We start from the raw sequence: 19,550 nt of genomic DNA on the forward strand, positions 1-19,550 counted from the left end.
GGCAAGCTTCCACATGGACTAGTTAAATATATAATTTGGAAAGAGTGATGTCATTTTCGGCTAAAATGTCTGTCATCACAGTGCTTTAGGGATTCAAAAATATCCTCGTCTTCGCTCTCTAACCTTAGTATTCATATAATCACAGTTTGCGGCAACTTAAAATATTGGACTCGAAAACTACCACTTTTGCCATCTTTAAATAAGTAGAAACTTAAACTTTAAATTATCCGCTTAGTCTAGATCGAGATTCAATATCACAATGTTGATCAATTGTGCTGAGCTCCGTTCCACACTTAAAAGTCCCCTTAAAGGTGAGAGTCAGAAGTTCAGCACAAAGCAATACCTCATGTGGACATGTGGCTTCTTGTATTTTTGGAAGAAATGGATCATTTGGCCTCACCCCCTGTCTGAAGGCCTTCCTGTATCCTTCCATGGGAGTTGGGGCGAAAGCTCTGCCAGGGACGCAGCTGACTACCACAGGAGTGCCCTGCTCACACGTGCTATTGGCTTTGATGGCGAGTGCGTGGCCCAGTTTACAGCTAGACAAGTGAGCTTCATTTCCCGTGCAATTTATGGAGTAATCCCAGTATACTGGCTTTCTCCGGCGGGCAAACAATCTGAGAAATAAAGCAAAGGGAATTTAAGAATTAAACTGAACAAGCAGAACTCACACAAAGCCCATGTACAGGCCCAAGTGGAAGATTCTAGTAATATGGCTAGTAATGATTCATCACGGCACTGAAGATTTAATACACATTGAACAGTAAAAAGATGAAGCACTGCTGAAGTGACGTCAAATATTCCTGCAGGAAAAATGGTGCTCATCCTACAAACAGAATATTTAACGAGCTTCATGTGAAGTGCAATGATGATTACAGTTTGCTGTTAGAAGTCATTTACAAAAAATACACAATCATATGTTTTCAAATGTTTTTTCAAATCAAATGTTTTTTTTTGTTTTGTACTACTAAAGTCTGTTTCATATCCCTACTGAAACCCATATTGGGAAAGCCAATGTGGACACAAACACACACGTAGGCTTTGGTAGACACAAAGAAATGCTAGACATTTAACTCAAAGATTTTATTTTAAAGATGAAAAAAAAAAGTTTTGTTACAAAAGCCTGAACATATAACCAGGTAGCTGATTTATATTGTTTGGGAGAACAGCTGTAGGGAAAGCCGTTATAATTCCATGCCAGTGCTTTATCATCTGAGAACATCGTCTGCATGTTCCAGCCAGCGAAAGAGCCGTATTATTTACAGGAGCCATTCATGTACGGTCCTCTGAAAGGATAGTCCAAGTTTTCTTATGAAAGCACAGTTTAAAGCCACAGGACAGACAGAGGTAGTTGAAAAGAAGCCCTTTTTGGCTCCACGCTGAAAAAACGACTGCCTTTGGCTACGTGTCCCCCCTCCCCCCAACATCAAGCACCGGTTAAAAAAAAACAGACAGCGCCTGCACATTTCATAAGGCACAGCATGTGCGGGGAAGCACGTAGCTTAGCCAAAGAGTCTGAGATCATACAAGCAACTATAATGCTTTAATTTCCATTGAGCCTATGTGATTTCTCATATAGCAGATTAATTACAAACTAGGCATTTTAGTGATGATTTCCACATAGTTATGAAAGTGCTCATGAAGATTTATGCAACTCTTGAGTCATACAATACGAACACAGTATGGAATGTAATAGCTTAGCAGAAAGTATTAGTTTGAGTTGCCCTCTGCAGATTTTTTTTTATTTATTTGCAGAATTTCTAACAGGAGTAGCCTACTGCAGATATTAATCTGCACGAAAAGAACATCCTTCATGGTGTGATTCAAATAAGGTACATTTGCCTAGACTTGCTTGAGAAGCCACCAGTGGTTTCTCTGACCAGTGCTGGTGGAAAAGCAGCATGCCTATATTTATTTATTATTATTATTATTTTTTTTCAAAAAATTATATTTTCTTTCAGGCTTCCTACCAACAGCTAACAGATTAAGATTAATGTCTGTCAAACAAAAAATAACTGTTATGGTATGACAGTATCAAGCAGTATTGTATTTAAACAAGATTAGATAAAGCAAATTAGATAAAGGTTTTATTTCAGTTTTGTTTATAAATCAAAATGTTTTGGGGAACAAAATTAGAAATGCTGAACAACAGAATCAAATGTAAAAAGTTTTCAGTGATACTTTATTTAAAGCCTTTATGTATAATGTATTATAAAAGGGTATTTAAAGTGTACAGTATAATGCATTGTACTTATTCATAATGTGCATTGTAATACATTATGTCTTGTTGCAAATAATTATAACCAAATTAAAAACACATAGTGTAACAATGAATTGATAAGTGTTATAAATTGTGGTTACAATTTTTCATGAGACTGTACAATGCATTATAAGATCAATTACAAGGCATAATTAATGCATTAAAATTACTTTCATAATGCATAAAGGCATTAAGTAAAGTTTTCCTCTCCTGTATTGTCCAAAAAAGAAATATATTCACATAAGAAAGGCAAAATTAAATTTAGAAAAACTAAAAGTGTGAAAATGCACACTTGGACATTCTCTCAACCAACATCATAAGATATGTTTTTGTATCTAGTTTTATTTATTAATTTATTATACAATTATAAAAAAATAAAAGAAAAAAAGAACTCTAACACTAGCTTGCTATATTCTTTTTCTATTCTGTTTTCTTTTTTTTATTATATTATTTAAAAGGCCTTGCTACGTCTACTGAATTTGGGCGAACTGAGACTTGTTATAGCACTTCTATATCATTGCTCTTCTGTTGTTTTTGATTGCTTCCATTGTCCTCTTTTGTAAGTCGCTTTGGATAAAAGCATCTGCTAAATGACTAAATGTAATGTAAATTTAATATGTCCTGCTTTTTAGACAATATTTTAGAATGATTTTCCTTGAATTTACAGTCCATCATCATTCAGAAAAAAAATTGTTTAGTGATAAAACTCGTATATTGTATAACTTAGTTCACTTGTCCACAAAACTAAAACATGTATAGGTTTTCATATATTTTGAGAAATGTGCATATGTTTCATACGTCAGTTCACAAAGTCCCTGGATCTATAAAAGACTTGACTCCATCTGCACTGTGTTTCCATTTTGCCGTCGTGGAAGTTGACTTGAGTATGATATTTATTACCACAAAGGGAGTACCTCCATGTAAATATTTTCTCTGAGGTCACCAAAGTTACTTTTGCTTTTATGTAGAAAAAAAAAATCAATCTTCTAAAGGAAGAGAAACTGAGAACTCACTTGTACACACGGGTATTGTATCTCTTGTCTCCAGGAAAGCCAAACATGCCACAGATAACCCTGCTGTTCATGTGTGTCCACTCATCATCACAAATCTGCTTCCATTTGCCTCCATCTTTCACCTCCACATAGCCCTGTGTCACTGGGATACGTTTACGATATGATGACAGGACGGGCCGTATACGAACATCCTCCACCTGAATGTTTAGACTCTAAGGGGCAAAAGAAAACAAGTATTGTTACAGCAAAACTTAAGTCGATTTATGATATACATTGATTCTTGTATTTGCAATAAAACTATTTGCAGGGTCACAAACTTCAGGCCAGACTGACATATTAGACCTATTTAACAAGGTTCCCTCTAAGTTTCAATTTGTTCTAAGTCGGCATTATTCAATATACCCATGTTGTGAAACTTTTTACTGGACACTTTAACCACCGCTAAGATAAAACTAAATTGGTTTTACAGTTCTTCACTTCATTATAAACATCCCATCACAGGACCTGCTGACCTGCTCCACCTGTGAAAAAAACTTCCAGCCACATTTCCCCTTAAGCCAACGAAAATTCACGTCTGTAGCCAGACTGTAAAAATGCACTTAATGGGTTCTGACGTATATAGTAGATGGATAAAAAGGCAAAGAAGAGGTTAATGCTTTCAAGCTCACATCAAATAATCCCAGACACCTTGATAATCAGGCAAAGGTGTGTGGTGGAAATTCTTTCCCCAAATTTATTGGGGAGTCTGGAAAACTGTAGCACATGGAGGACATATTATGCAACACTGAATATCAGATGCTACTTCATCATATGACATTAGATTTGTATAACAGCATCTTAATGCAGTTTTTTTATTTATCATTGACTATAAGGACTAACAGCAAAGTCTTTCAGGGAGTATCTAATCTATAGTAGTCAACATTTGAAGTGGATCAAAAAAGTTAATCAAAGTTGTCCTAAGACAAGAACACATTTTCGTTTAAGGTTTTAGGACAACTTTGATGAAAGGTTTTGATCCAATTCGAATGCTGACCAGTGTAGGCATGTCAGAAGGAATGAAGATAACCAAATTCTGTAGACTCTAAGACTACATGAAGAGCTTTAGCAGTAGATACCGATGCAATGAGACCATGTGGGTTGAGTTGAGAAAGACTGTATGAGATGCTGAGCTCAGCAAATATAGTGGCCTAAACATTCTATTGCCCTTTTTACCTTATGATGTAGAACAAGAGTCTTCAACAGAGGAGGTTTGCTAAAAATGGTTTGACCTAATATTTATGAATTATGTTTACATTTGTTTTAAATACACTACCATTCAAATGTTTGGGATCTGTAAAATTTTAGATTTTTAATATATATTTTATGATTAAGGATCTATTAAGTTGAGAGTAAAGACATTCTAATTGTTCCAAAGCATTTCTACTTTAAATAAATGCTGTTCTTTTGAACTTTCTATTCGGCAAAGAGTTCTGAAAAAGAATTATCATGGTTTCCACAAAAATATTAAGCTGCAAAACCGTTTTAAGCACCAAATCAGCATAGTAGTATGACCGACTGAGGTTTCAGCCTTTCATCATCACAGGAATAAATTACATAAAATTTAATTAAGACAATGAACATATATTAAAATAGAAAACAGTTATATTCAAAACCAAAAAAAAATAAAAACAAAGCATTAAAGTTAACTAGAACCAAAGCTGAAGATGTTAATGTTGTCTTTTATTGTCTCTCACACAATACAATTGTAGTAAGTAAAATTAAAATGAAAAAATAATTACTTTGCAATGGACAGGTATAAAAGGACTCCTTGGCCTGAAAAATGTTGAAGAACCATTGCTGTAGAACATAATTTTTTCTTAAATGTATAGAAGAATATGAAGTGGTCACCATTGGGAGGCTCTTTCCTCTCGGATCCCCCAACAACTTAAGTTTTTCACGAAGAAAAAACAAATCAACCAATTAATGCAAGCTGAAGTCAGTAAATTCAAACAAGGAATGAGAATGCAGTATAGTGGATTAACATGTGGCAAAACAAAGCGGACAACTGAACAACCAAACACTCAAAAATATCAAATGGTATTTCTGTAAATGAAGAGAAAGGCCATTTTTGTGAATGGGATAGTCAGTGTTTTTTTCTAATGTCTCTGACCAAGCAGTTACAGCTGTAGATTGACGGATTTAACAAAGAACTATGTGTTTCCAAAATCTAAATCGGACTCTGTGGTTAGCAAAAGACATGAAAATATAGACGCGGTTTCTGTGACTTGGCACAAAAACAGGTAAACTTTTCATAAACAGTTTGTGTTATCTAAGCTACTGTGTGATGCAACAAAGAATTCCCAACAAAGGCTGAAATAAACAAATAAAAAACTACAGGAGAACACCAACTAAAATTGCATATAAAGGCAAAAAGGAAACTTCCCAACACACCATGAATTTTTTAATATGTTGCACAACAAACTGTTTGATGGATAATAAAAAAAAGATTTTCCATGTGTTGTAGGAAAGTAACTTTGTAATTTTGATAAATGAGTTTTTCCATTTTTTGAGGGACTTTGTGACTTGACCAGTGAGTTCAAAGACCAGTGCACACTTCCGAGCTACATGGGGTTCGAATTAACTCTTTTCTAAACAGGCAAACAAACTTCTGATGTGTGATTTATTAGCACAAAAGAGGAAGAAAAAGATTTCCTAAACAAGTGTGGCTGGCTTCCATGGTAACTAAGAGGAGGGGATTTTGCAGCTAGGAAAGAAAAACACAGCAGCTGGGATATCGATTTGTGAGGGCTTGTCTTTCTATGGATGAACGTAAGTGTCTCAGCAGGCTAGTCCGTCTTTCAAAAAGAAAAAAAAGAAACCTCCTACTGCTCATACAGGAGAAGGAGTCAGAGGCGCAAGTGGTGAACTGACAGGCCTTCTTCCACTGGCCAGTGGACAGATTGTGAAAAGGAAAATGTTACACAGCCCACACTGTTTTCCCTTTAAATGAGAAGAAGAGTGAGAGAGCATGTTCTCCAAATCTAAACCGAATGCAAATTACAAAACTATATATATATATAAAAAAAAAAGACTAGCAGAAATGATTTTTTGCATCTTTAACCACTTTTAATAACTTTACTGAAGAAGAAAATTTAATGAATCCCTTTTGAAATCCATAAAAGGAGTACAAATGGTAGATATTTTTGTTGATTGATGGATGAAAGGCATTGTAACAAAAAAACTCTTCTGTTGTTAAAGGATGGCTATTGTTTTTTTTTTTTCAACTTTTGCAAAGACATGTTAAAGAATGCCTCCTCTGCAGATGGAGCCCATTTCCTATTAGCAATTCCCCTCCCCCAACTTGTAACAGAACAGTCTGTAAACAAAATGCTTTTCCATATTCTTGTCTGTTATTGAGCATTTCAAAACAGGGTAGATGGACAGCAGTTAACAAACAAAACTTGGACTTTGCTGGACAACTGCCCTGGCCTGTCTTGTTAGACAGACTGAGAGCCAAAGCACAAGCGACGATTATCTGTTTCCTAAAATAGCAAGATTAGAGTAGCATGGTCCATTCCACTGATCTGGTGCCCATGTTTAATTGGCTTTTTATTCTTTTACTGACTGCAACTCTGTGAGCAATTCATGCAGACCTAACAGTCTCCTACAAGAACTCTGAGGAAAAAACAACATTGAAAACTGGTGTCGGTTTTCAAGGAGAACTTTTAAATCTACAGAAATCTTGGAATCCTCAGGAATGTAAAAAATGTGTTATTCCACGTGGGTCAAAATCAAAATATGCTTCAAAAACCACAAGCAATAGTCACATGATATACTGAATGAAAGATGACAAAGTATTGAATGCAAGGCTTAAGACTGAAAGAACAACTCTTCCCACTGTAAATGATACCGCTAGTCACATTGCTGTGGTTTGATTTTCAATTTCAGAGTTTACACATGCTACTTAAGAGATAAACATCCTGCTTAATGGGGAGTGTCATTCCCCTAAAGAATGTAACTTCAAGGGGAGAAGAGACAGATGAATAAACAATGAAAACTGATTTAAACAGACAGAAAAGCAACTGTTTATGATAGCAAAGAAACTGCTAACTGAGCAAATGACAGATCATTGAAATGTAGAGTAGTTTAAGGAATATTATGTTGTGTTTTTTTTTTTTTTATATGACACACATCGAGCATCTACGGCATTCTGTTCATTACCTCAAATTTACTTTAGACTCCTTTTAACCAAGAATATTACCCTTTATCTACCCAAAGGTAAGGAATGACAGTCACATTTCGACCTTTGACGTGTGCAGTTAATGCATAGGGAATATAATGCATAACATTTACATAATAAAGGTTTGCGATTCATGGAACCTGTAGAGTAAGAATAATTGTTCATGCTGGGCCAGACTCCACAGATGAGGAACATATTAGTCACTAGAAAAACAATGCCTTAGAGTTTCCGACCTGATCAGCAGCATCTGTTCAAGATTAAGTGGTGGTGACCATTTTTATCTTTAATTGCTGTAAAAGTTTTAACAATTTCTAACACGCATTTCTTACCTTAAAAATACTAGAACTGTATGCTGTATCACTTTGAATGTTCTATAATCCTCGATAGCTGAAAGAAACACAGTCATCACTCTTCAAAAAATAAATAATGCAACTTCCCCTGAAAAGCTGATGGAAGTAGATGGAAAAGTTGAACCTCATAAAGTGCACAAACTCCCTGTGATTGTAATCAAGGTATTGCATAACATGTGTCTGCATGGTACAGGCTTCCAGCTGCTTCTGCGTGTCCCACTCTTACATGATAATGGTGGACAAGAGCATTGGTCCTGATTTATACAGGGCTTGGACTGCCTGGATTTATAAGAATTAACTAAATGGATTAACTTAGTTTTCATGTATACAACTAAATAAATGGAGTAAAGGGCATCAACACAATTGGCTAACTCCCTAACCATCCAAAGTTCTGCCATGAAACACTAGATGAAGCAGTCCGATAGGTCTAACTCAATCTCACATAATGACATCATCACATGGCACAGCTGATTGGTTCTTTTTGTATCAGCAGCCAAAGAGCTTCCTGCACAACATTCAAATACTTGGCTAGAGCTTGCTGTAGCAGTTGCAGCGTGCTTCAGAAACCCTCCACCTTCCCCAGCGCCATCTGTATAGATCTGTGTGACGAGTGGGACGGGGCCGAGAGCCATGGGAATGGAGCGAGGCCGGTGGAGTGATTGGACATGAGCGACACCTGCTCGAGTCCCACGGAGGAGATCGGAACGATACAAAAGAGGAGCGATGACAGTGAAGGACGAGAGAGGACCAGGCCTGGGCTTTATTCTGTGTTTGATTTTTATTTGTGCGCGACACTCATCAGTGAGGGGCTGTCGCACTGTTTTGTGTTTATTTTGTTATTAAAGTTGTGATTTTGATTATCCGCCAGTTCCCGCCTCCTTCTTCCCAACGATTATGAAGTTTATATAATTCCAATCTGCTATGGGGTGATTCATGTATGATATGGGGGTTATTACACATATATTACAGTATTTCTTACATGCTCACAGCAGCATGTTGTGGATATATCGGCAGTCACAAGTTTTGGTACTTGCTCTACCGCAGCAGCAGCAGCGTAGCAGATCTATTCCTTCAAGATGAAACACATTAACAATGTCATGTAAATCACCATGCCAAAACATCAAAGAGTGGCAAAGTTAGAAATGTGATTCTTTCCAAACAGGGAGAACATCTTGTTTATACACAATGAAATTAGGTGGTAGAAAAATATCCACAGATTTGACCAGCCAATCCTCTTAGTCTTGCTGTAAACAAGTGGACAACTGCTTTTTTTGGATGGGTTCAGAAAAGTACATTGTATCTTTGATCAGGTTTTTTGGTCTAAAACAAATGGACAAGATAATTTGATCCGTGCATCTGATAAAGGGGATCAGCGTATTATTACACATACTGTCAAAATATAACACTTTTTATGACAACAGTTATTCCATACCACTACCTTGGAAAACATAGTTTTCATGTATTCCCTCAAGACTTGTCTGCCTGTTCTTTTGAAGTCTCAACTTTGGACTCTCCTCCACTATTTCACCACCACACTTATACATTACATCATTTTTTCCCATTTTAACTCGAGGAAGGCCACAGTGGGCTGCCTATGAACATTCCCACATGACTTGAACATAGCCGGCATTATGGTAAACCTCCCTGTGATTTAACTGCCTTAATGTGGGGCCTGTGTAGGCTATCAGTAGATGGAAAAGCTGACTCTGGCTTTCTCTCCAGGTTTCTCAGCTGGAAACCAAATAGAAGCTAATCTAAGACGTCTAGACTACCCCCAGCCCTTGCTTGACTCATATATTCCCGATAATACTTAAAAACTTTATGTGTAAGTATATTTTCAGATATTTTCTCATTGCAAATTAGAGTTGTGATGAATGCTGAGATGGGCATTCATTGAGGTTTCCATTTGGCTTTGGCTAAGAATTACAATACTTTCTGAAATCTTATTTGTCACATCTTCTAGAATCTGTGGCTGGAATTACAACTTTATTTGTTCAAAAGAGCGACTATTATGAACAAATTTTCTGCATGCTTAATGCATTCTTTCAAGATGACACTGCCGGCTCTGAGCAGCTTGTGCTTGAAAAGAGACAGAGGATGGGGACAAATCCTGTTATTACTCTTAACTGGACATAGAAATGATTTTAGACAAAGCCAAGTAGCATAAATCTGGGTAGCATAAAATATGTGACAAAAAGGCGTTGGAACATTCCATTGTCTCATAACTAGCAAAAACAAGCTACTTAGCTCTGGGTGAGAAAATTAATGGAAAAGAATGCACTGAGCAATTGGAAAAGTGATCAGAGGAAAAAAGCAACAATAGTTTCAGAAGCTTCCCACACCTAATTTCTTCTGCCTGGAAAGTTATATCTTGGGGGGCCTGTAGCAGAAAACTTTACTGCCAACAAGACCCAATTATGAATTATGAACCAAATTAAAAACACATAGTATGAGTATGAGTATGTAGTATGAGTTTTAGGCCTATAAGTTCTGCATAGATTCAGTCCTCCATGAATTCTTTAGCTTACAGAAACAAGTTAACTTAAACCCTTCAGGACTGAACACTGCAAGGTTAAACGACAGGTCAAACTTATTTCTGCATTTTAAAGTGCATTTGTGAATCAGAGGTTGCGCTGCAAAAAGATATTCTAGCATGCATTTCAGCTGCAAAAGTCATTTTCACAAAAGGGGGACACTTAAATTAATATATAATACATTTTTCAGTAAATGCTAAAACTGGTTGCGTTGACAAAGTAATATTTTGTAAAATTTTGCACAGATTCTCCTAACCACACACACACACGTCAGTGACATATTTAGGCCTCAAAAGACTTTGGGGCACTATTAATTTTGTACCTACAATAGTCATGTAACATAATTGTACAAATATTTTGTCTTTTGGATGTTGATTTCTATATCCATTTGCCTTAAAAAAATAAATGGACATGACACCTCTGAATAGTCTAAGACAGTGACAGAAGCAACACATCTGTACAGAATTCACTTACATTGATGTTGTTGGTCAGGGTGTTAACAAACTTGAATCCTGGGATTCTCTTGTCGCTGCAAACCACCCCGACATCCTCAGTATGCTTACAATCAGACACACCTATGCCATTAGACTCACACTGGGCCAAGCTCTTCTCATTCCCCGTGCAGTGGACATTGTCAAACCAGATACGGCCTAAAAACACAGGAAGTTTTTATTTTTACTCAGTCCATTTATTTTTTGTTTTTAATCAGTGCATATAAATTTTCATTGCTGACATTCACTATTTTGATAATTCTTTCGTAATTATTATGCATGCAGCTTTTATGACCTAATAGTCCACAACACTGGTATTTAATGAAGTCAAAAAGGTGTTTTTTTTTCCAAAATGTACTCCACTCTCAGACTTTTTAAAATGTAGATGAGTTTGCTTCTTCGTTCAAACAGATTTGAATAAATTCAGTATTATGTTACTTGCTCACCAATGGATCCTCTGCAGTGAATGGGTGCCATCAAAATAAGACTGCAAGCATCTGACAGAAACACCACAGTAATTCACATGACTCTGAATTATTGTGATGCTTTTATCAGCTATTTGGACTCTTGTTCTGATGGCAAACAATTCACTTTGTCAGTGAGCAGCAATACGTGGCTTGAGGGTGAGTAAAATTTGGTGACTGCAAGTGCTCTGCAAATCATTTTAATTGTGAAAAATGCATCAGTTTCACATGATATCATTCCAAACACTATAGCTTACCTTCTCCCTTTCCATATTTAGATGATGGGGACCAGGAGACTGCTTCAGAATAACCCAGTTCTCTGCATACAACTTGGGCTGTGTGAATTGTGAAATCATCATCACACACAGTCCCCCACTCCCCGTCATAGAAGACCTCAACACGCCCTTCATTGTGCTTGCGTTTCTCTCCTGCCAGACGTAGCTGTATCCTGGGTATATCTTTAGGAAGCTCTGGAGCAGTATAAAGGTCCGGTGCGGGGTCTTGGTAGCCAGGGAGGTAACCCAAGTGCTCATACTGTGCGTGACTGAATTTCCATACGCACAATAGTACAAATGACACAGACCAGAGGGCCAGCATAATGATAAAGACTCAGAAGGTTTTTATGGCCTGCAAAAAAAAAAAAAAAAAAAAAAAAAAAAAAGTTAAAGTGAAGCAATGGAATTAGTTTCTATTGCTATTATTATTTAAAATGCAGCACAAAAAGACATTATTGATGCTAACAGTTGTAATACATGCATTTTAAGACTTCCAGCTGGTCATTTTTCTGTACTTTTTTAATCAAAAGCACTTTTATCAAAGTCGTGAGCTCAAAGGGAATAGCATGGGAATTCTCATCCATCACCAAATCAGCTCACATCAAAGAACGCAATACCGATGACACAGAGACTTGTTTAGTCCACACTGTGGCATGCTATTCATCTACATTAGCCACATCCTAAGCAAAAAAATATAAAATTCACTTTGAATACCAATTAAAAGAACCATGTTCTTATCTGAATATACAGTTAACACTTTGATTGGGGTGTTAGATATTCTCTTTCTGAGATCACAGGAGGATGTACTGAAGGAATTATGGTAAGCATGAGTAGATGAGGTAATTGGTTTCATGAATGGGGTGACAAACATTTTATGCAAAATTCTAATTGATTTTTTTTTATTAAATTTAGAAACATAGATTGTTTTAGGATGTAAACTGGATCATAATTATTTAGGATTATACACTAGTTTTACATTAAAACAAATAAGCAAATTTGTGACATTGTGAAGTCTTTGAACAAAAGGCCATTTTCAAATATATATACAGTACATACATATATACATTGCTTATAAGGTTTTGCACCAACATGTGCAATGCTGTTTTTCCAATTCAGTTACCTTTAATTCTAATGCTGATAATATAATTTGACAATAAATATTATTTAAAAAATTACATTTAAAAAATAAATACATGCTAGGATTGTAAAATATTTGAACCCCACTGTGCAGAAATAAATATATATATTAATAATGATTTTTCAAGACATGTTGGTTCTACAGTACCCACTGGAATGTAAGCATCTGTCTTTCACGAGTTCACCCTTACATCTAATCTGAAGGCAAATAGTAGGCATATTTTGGCGTGCTGTCCTGGGGGAGGGGTCCGGGCCCGGAGCATAGCCCGAACCTAAATAACTCCCCCTATCCCTAATTTGGGATAAATAGATTAGAAGTGAGGAGTTGGGGTGGAGGAGGGTTGCCGAAAAACTGTCGTGGGACAGTAGGTAGGAAGACTGGATATATATACGCTTGCGTGCTATTTAAGATGATTAGCTAAACGAGATGCACCTGTGCCAAATTGGATGATTATCTGATCGTGCTTCTCCCGAACTTTGTTAATAAAACCACATTAAAAGTCACAAAAATATATATATAATAAAACATGCTTCCAAGTGTTCCCTTAAGATTGCCACTCCAAGATAAAAGAGGCACTTCTACAAAAGCACTTTTTAAGACTTCCGCTCACTTTCTCAAACACGCTCAAACGTTATTGATGTTGAAGATGTTGAAAATGTTGAAGCCTGTAACATAAACTAAACTTAATGAGTAAACTAAATTGCACAATTATAAATAAATCTTTCTAAATATTTTCAGTGTCTCAGGACTGTCCAAATGCGTGTGGCAAACAGACATGGACCCCAGAAGTCCCAATGAATTAGCCAAAATTCCCATCCTCTTCTTTACAGCAGCTAATTTGGCAGTTCTTTCAAAAATGCTAATGGTATAAAAGTGAATTTGCATAAAGCCCATCACACAGACAAAGGGGAAATGTTCAGAAGTTTATATGGTATAGGTTTGTTCGCCAGGACAAGACCTATTGCTCTGAACCATTTTTGGAACTGCCTCACATTCCTGTCCTAATTATCCTAATACCGGGTTTTTGTCTTGTTCTATTTTGCACTTCCAGACAGCAATTCCCCAGATCACCATGAACAGGATTCAGACAGGATAGGGTTCACATGTCAAGGGGTCACAGTCCTGTGTAAAACTACCCAAACACAATAACCCAGTGTTCTACCTGAACCAAAAGCAAAGGCACATACCCACTTTCGCAGAGGATGTACTGTTTATTAATAATGTGAACAGGTTGTTAAAACATCTGAGTGAAAATTTTATCTTAAGAAATCACATAAACCAAGACCATGACACAACTTCTCTCATTTAGTCATATAGCTACATCTTGCATGCTATCCCACTGACTCTAGCATGACGTCATATGTAAGCATTGTTTTTCTCGTTTCTATCTTACAAGAGAACATGCTGTATGTCAGGTAACGCATTTAAAGCGTAATATTCAGTACAACTATGATTATATTCTTTGAAGTAAGCAAAAACTCGATTATAAAATATACCTTAATGAAGTAAAGCAGAGGCTGCTGTTAGCTTACTTTTGCTGCGAGTTTCACAGTAGAATAGTCCTCCGAATGTGAATGTCTGCTTCTCTCAGCTGTTGCACATCCCCTAAACTTTCACTGGTTGATCTCCTACAATTTCAGGAAAGTCGAAACAAAGTTACGCCTTGTTGAACTGCCCCCTCACGCCCACCTCTGTGGGCTGGTGACCTCACGGACCACAACATAACTGCAATTCTTGAAGAAACAGACATTATGTACGTGCCTAAAATAACTGTGTTGTTTTAGATCAAAATAATACTAATAATAATGGTGTTGGATTAAATTATTTATTATGTATTATTTTAGAGCACTTATTTTAGAGAGTTTTCTGGAGGCAAACTACATTTAAAGACTACTTCTGTAGGTTGGTGTTGTTGCTTGTATGGTAAAATAGATACAAATAAGTTTTGGTGTATACAAACAATTTTGGTTCGGATGAATGTAGCCTATTTCATTAGTTGTTGAACCTCAAAGATATGTTCAATTCTTGACCAAAATTTTTTTGATGCGATATGCAGTGAATCCGTTGTACCGGTTCACAAAACCGGACTGAAGTATTCGTTCTGGAATTCTGGCTGAATTCTGCATAGCAAACTACTATCCACCCATTTATTTGCTTTAATATTTCTGCCATATAAAAATAATGCAGCAGAATGTTTTGCCGTTTTAACTCACATACGAAATTGCTTAATGCCAATGCATTAAAATTATTTTAGATTCTATTAACTGAATCATGGCTGTAAGCTGATCTGAATAAATAAAAGTTGATCAGGGAGCACGTGATGACATAATTACGCAATGACGTAAAACAACAGCTGAACATAAGGGTTTCTTTGAAACGAACACTTCAAAAGAATCGTTTCTCCGAATTGAGTCGGACCTCTCATTACTAGAACAGATGTATGTTCTAGTGTGTGATATTAATGTATGTAGGCTATACTGCCATCTTGTGGATAACGGTCCATTTAGGGGGACAAAACTGTAAATTAATCCAGAAATGCTAATTAGACTTCACTGGTCGGATAGCAGATGTTTCCTGAGAAGCACGATTTTCCACTTTACTTATTTGTTTAATAATAAATATAAGAATGGTTTCTAAAAGGCCTGATGATTTAAAACAAAATATATAAAAAGTAAATAAAAAAAAAACATATCCCATTATATACATGACAGCAGTCACAGTCTCCCTCTCTCCTGTATTTAGGCTCCTCCCCGTAGTCCTACTTCCAAGATCATTAGTCTCACCCTCTGCACTGTATCCTCACGCACTTCTCTGGTTGAAGGAAGGAGCGAAGGTTATTTCAGAAATGTTCAATTACAGGCAACTCTTTCATTAATGGATGAACTCCTGAAGTCTTTCGATATTAAACTCTCTGCAAATGCACCCCGAAGAACGGATGCTTGATCAAAAGCCTTCATTTTTCAGGCTGCAGCCAGGGTAATAAGGACATCCCGGAAGATGGTAAACCAGACTGAAGGTTATGTCTCAGAGCTAATAACTCGCTCCACGACTGCTTGTCTGCTTTTCATTTTCGTGCTCTCCACCTTTCTAGGGAATGCTCTGGTGTGCACCGCAGTGGTACGGTTCCGTCATCTGCGCTCCAAAGTGGCGTACGTGTTTGTAGTGTCTTTGGCCGTCTCTGATCTCTTAGTTGCCTCTCTTGTAATGCCATGGAAGGCAACTGCAGAGATTGTGGGTTTCTGGCCATTCGGCAGTTTCTGTGAAGTATGGATAGCCTTTGACATCATGTGCTCTACCGCCTCTATTCTTAACCTGTGCATCATAAGTGTGGATCGTTACTGGGCTATTGCTATCCCACTGAGCTACGAGCAGAAAATGACAAGAAGAGTGGCATATGTCATGATTGGAGTGGCATGGGCACTCTCAGTTCTGATCTCATTCATTCCTGTGCAGCTGAGTTGGCATAAGAGTCTCCGCCATAAAGAAGACCTGGGAGAAATGGCTGAGAAATGCGATGCCAGTTTAAACCGCACTTATGCCATCACTTCATCTCTAATCAGCTTCTACATCCCTGTCTCCATAATGATTGTCACTTACACTCGCATCTTCCTCATAGCGCAAAAGCAGATCCGAAGGATATCAATGCAAGAGTGCACCATTAAGCATGTTCAGTCCTGCCAGAGCTGCAGTAAAGCACCTGAAGAGAAGTTAAAAAGCTCATTTAAGAGGGAAACCAAAGTCCTGAAAACCCTGTCAATGATCATGGGTGTGTTCGTCTGCTGTTGGCTCCCTTTCTTCATTCTTAACTGCATGGTGCCGTTTTGTGACCCTGGCCTCCACAACGCCGGGCAGATCCCATGTGTCAATAAGACAACTTTCGATGTGTTTGTGTGGTGTGGGTGGGCGAACTCTACCTTGAATCCTGTTGTTTATGCATTTAATGCAGAATTCCGCAAAGCGTTTTCCAGCCTCTTGGGATGTGGGAAGCTGTGCTCTCAGAATACGGTTCAAACGGTTGACTTCAGTAATGAGCTGGTGTCTTACCATCGTGACTCCACAAACCTTCGAGATGCTCACCTCTTCGGTCATCCCTGTCTGCATCCGCACGCTGTCAGAGAGGAAAGTGATAAAGACGTGCGCTTTGATACAGTGTCACAGATGGCTGAAGTCCCTTATGAGGCTGAATGCAACTTTGTATATGGGGAAAGGCCTCGTATGATAAGTCATGGAGAAACAGAACTATCATTGGATAAAATCCTACCATTTACAAAAGATGATTTAGTGTCTCTTGTGGCTCATAATGAAAGCGAATCTCCAAGTATCTCTGGAATATTGTAATCTGTAAATATGCTGTGTGGTTTTAAAATAATTTTACTTTTGTGTATTAAACTGAGTAAGAATATGAGTAATTGAAAAGGCTAAGACAAATTTTTGAGTGCTGTATCTATACTCTGCTCATGATACTCAATGTGAGGTATCCATAGAAAGATTCTATAAAGAGCTTTACGTATAATTCTCATGATGCAGTATCAATTCATTTCTACATTAATAATATGCAGTCTTTTTCAGTTAAATGTGTTCATGGAGGAAATAATAATCATGTCTGTCAGCTTGAAGATTTGACTGAAAATTATTAACACCTGACTTAGAAATTTCCTCTATTCACTCCAGAAGGGAAAATGCACTGACAGACTGACAGGTTGATTTTATTCCCCCCCAACCCCCCTTTATTTCTGAGCATGGCATATGAGATCAAATGAAAATATGAGATCAAGTGATTTCATGCAATTATTCTGAGAATTGAGAATCTTTACTTATCAGTCTGTCATAACAGTCACCTTTTGTCTGAAAAAAAGATTCTGTTCATTGAATGGATTTGTTCACTTTAAGTTCAATTATTCAAGCTAATGCAAGTGATACTGAAAAGTCATGTTTCTTTTAAAATCATGTTTCCATCAATTTTTTTACACACACACACCAAAGGTCAACCCAAAATATTGAATGACTTTTAATGAGAAAATACATTTCACCTTAATTTAAAAACATTAAAATTAACACTAATGTTCCTTCTCTTAAGCAGATAAAGAAAACAAACGAGCACTCATCTTCTGATAGCATATTTGTTTTTATTGGGAGTTTTGTACTAAAACAGATTTTGGACAAAATATAGGTTTATGAGTAAATGTTAAGAACAGTAGTATACAAAAAAAAAGGGGGGGGGGTGCATATTGCCTCTGGTAGCAAATTTCAACATACCATTAACAATTAATAAATTAAATGTTTGTTCTGTTTTGCTGTATTTACAGGAAAGTCTAGTATAATCCAGTACAAAATATAAATATACCCTGAATCATAGTGACATAGTGATAAAACGCACTCATCCTGTTAAGTCACATACAAACTTTAAACAAAATTTACTTATATATGTTAATGTATGCACATTTTGTACGCTTCCCAACCAGCGAACTCTTCTGTCTAATCTGTGAAGGATTGAAAATCTACACCAAGTAATCGGCTTTGTGCAACAGGTACAGAGGTAGAGACTGTCACGTGTTTATACAAACCGATCTTGATAAAAGTCTTTCACTGCAATATTTGTGCTGCTCGTTCGCGCTGGTGATATTTAGAAGCAGTAAGACTCCATACAACAAGACAGTTCAAAAAGTGTCACATCCCACCCCAAAAAACCATTTTCTCAGTCTCAAAAAGGCATAAGCCTTCTTACATGCATTAGGAATATTTGCACTGCTGTGAAGATGGGGTGGCTCTTATAAGAGCCTTTGGTTTATGGAGTAAAGTCTGGCAGTTTACTTCTTCTTAGCAGCCGTCTTCTTCGCTTTGGCAGCCTTGGGCTTTGCGGCTTTAGCCTTCACTGTTTTAGGCTTCACTGCTTTGACCTTCTTAGGACTCTTTGCAACTTTCTTCACTGCCGGTTTCTTCACTTTCTTGGGGCTTTTGGTGGCTTTCTTAGGCGCAGCCGCTTTCTTTACTTTCTTAGGAGACTTCTTCGGGGCAGGTTTCTTTACTGCTGCCTTCTTGGGCTTCGCCGCCTTGGCCGCCGCCTTCTTCACGGCTGGTTTCTTCGGTTTCGCCACAACTTTCTTGACGGGCTTCTTGGCGGCTGGTTTCTTGCTCACCTTGAAAGATCCGGACGCTCCGGTGCCTTTAGTTTGAACAAGCGCCCCCTTTTTCACCAGAGATTTCAAAGCAATCTTGACGCGAGAGTTGTTTTTCTCAACGTCATATCCACCACCTGCCAAAGCCTTCTTCAGAGCCGCCAGTGAAACTCCTTTGCGCTCGTTGGAAGCGGTGACCGTCTTCAAGATAAGGTCGGACACGCTTGGTCCAGGCTTCTTCGCCTTTGTCGCCTTCTTCTTCGGGGCTTTAGCCGGAGCAGCCGCGGGAGCAGGAGCAGTTTCTGCCATAGTTTCAGTAAACTTGGAAACGACGTCGCGTAGTACAGAGCTGTCAAACAAACAATGTTTACATCCAGCTGAGGGCGGGATTTAAACGGGAGATGAGAACCATATAGACTCAACCACCTCACCCGACGCTCTAGACAGGACAGAGTCGTTCGTAGATGTGTTTTCTGATCTTGAAAAACACAAGGTTTTTTGCGATAGAGAACGACGGATTTTAGACTTTAAACAACGTAGTGATAGCTGAGTCTTTCCTTTTTGTGGGCAGCTTGTGTTTTGTGCAAAACATCGCTTGGTTTATTATAAAATAATAAAAACGCGTACAAATTTGGTGCGAGTCACAGCGGGAAATATCGCACTTCCTCTGTTCTTTTGTAGATTATATAT

The 19,550-nt window shown here is 37.5% G+C and overlaps 3 protein-coding genes across 4 annotated transcripts in view; 1 reads left to right on the forward strand and 2 right to left on the reverse strand.

Annotated features, from left to right (window-relative positions):
* Positions 1–14,405, reverse strand: part of LOC127958015 (lysyl oxidase homolog 2B) — a 28,779-nt gene extending 14,374 nt beyond the window's left edge. The window contains exons 1-5 of one of the 2 annotated variants that reach the window (XM_052556793.1): positions 14,277–14,405; positions 11,589–11,958; positions 10,851–11,026; positions 3,274–3,485; positions 401–617 (exon numbers count right to left, since the gene is read on the reverse strand). In XM_052556793.1, the coding sequence (XP_052412753.1) occupies positions 401–617; positions 3,274–3,485; positions 10,851–11,026; positions 11,589–11,928 (945 nt within the window). In that variant the 5' untranslated portion in view covers positions 11,929–11,958; positions 14,277–14,405. Of the gene's footprint in view, positions 1–400; positions 618–3,273; positions 3,486–10,850; positions 11,027–11,588; positions 11,959–14,240 lie in introns of both variants that reach the window. The other variant, XM_052556794.1, reaches the window with a different exon arrangement.
* A 1,065-nt stretch (positions 14,406–15,470) lies between these two features.
* Positions 15,471–17,401, forward strand: drd7 (dopamine receptor D7). The gene has a single exon (XM_052556801.1). It carries the CDS (start codon positions 15,742–15,744, stop codon positions 17,080–17,082), a length of 1,341 nt encoding a protein of 446 aa, XP_052412761.1. The 5' UTR covers positions 15,471–15,741; the 3' UTR covers positions 17,083–17,401.
* Positions 17,402–17,850: 449 nt separating this feature from the next.
* LOC127958026 (histone H1) lies at positions 17,851–19,241 on the reverse strand. Its single transcript, XM_052556808.1, has one exon. The coding sequence runs from the start codon at positions 19,167–19,169 to the stop codon at positions 18,552–18,554; it is 618 nt and encodes a 205-aa protein (XP_052412768.1). The 5' UTR covers positions 19,170–19,241; the 3' UTR covers positions 17,851–18,551.
* Between the last annotated feature and the right edge of the window lie 309 nt (positions 19,242–19,550).

This window comes from Carassius gibelio, chromosome B5, assembly GCF_023724105.1.
Source record: "Carassius gibelio isolate Cgi1373 ecotype wild population from Czech Republic chromosome B5, carGib1.2-hapl.c, whole genome shotgun sequence".
Taxonomy (NCBI): Eukaryota; Metazoa; Chordata; class Actinopteri; order Cypriniformes; family Cyprinidae; genus Carassius; species Carassius gibelio.

Bases quoted from the DNA above. Each gene is read 5' to 3' on its own strand.
- drd7 (XM_052556801.1), top strand. From the start codon at position 15,742: ATGGTAAACCAGACTGAAGGTTATGTCTCAGAGCTAATAACTCGCTCC.
- LOC127958026 (XM_052556808.1), bottom strand. From the start codon at position 19,169: ATGGCAGAAACTGCTCCTGCTCCCGCGGCTGCTCCGGCTAAAGCCCCG.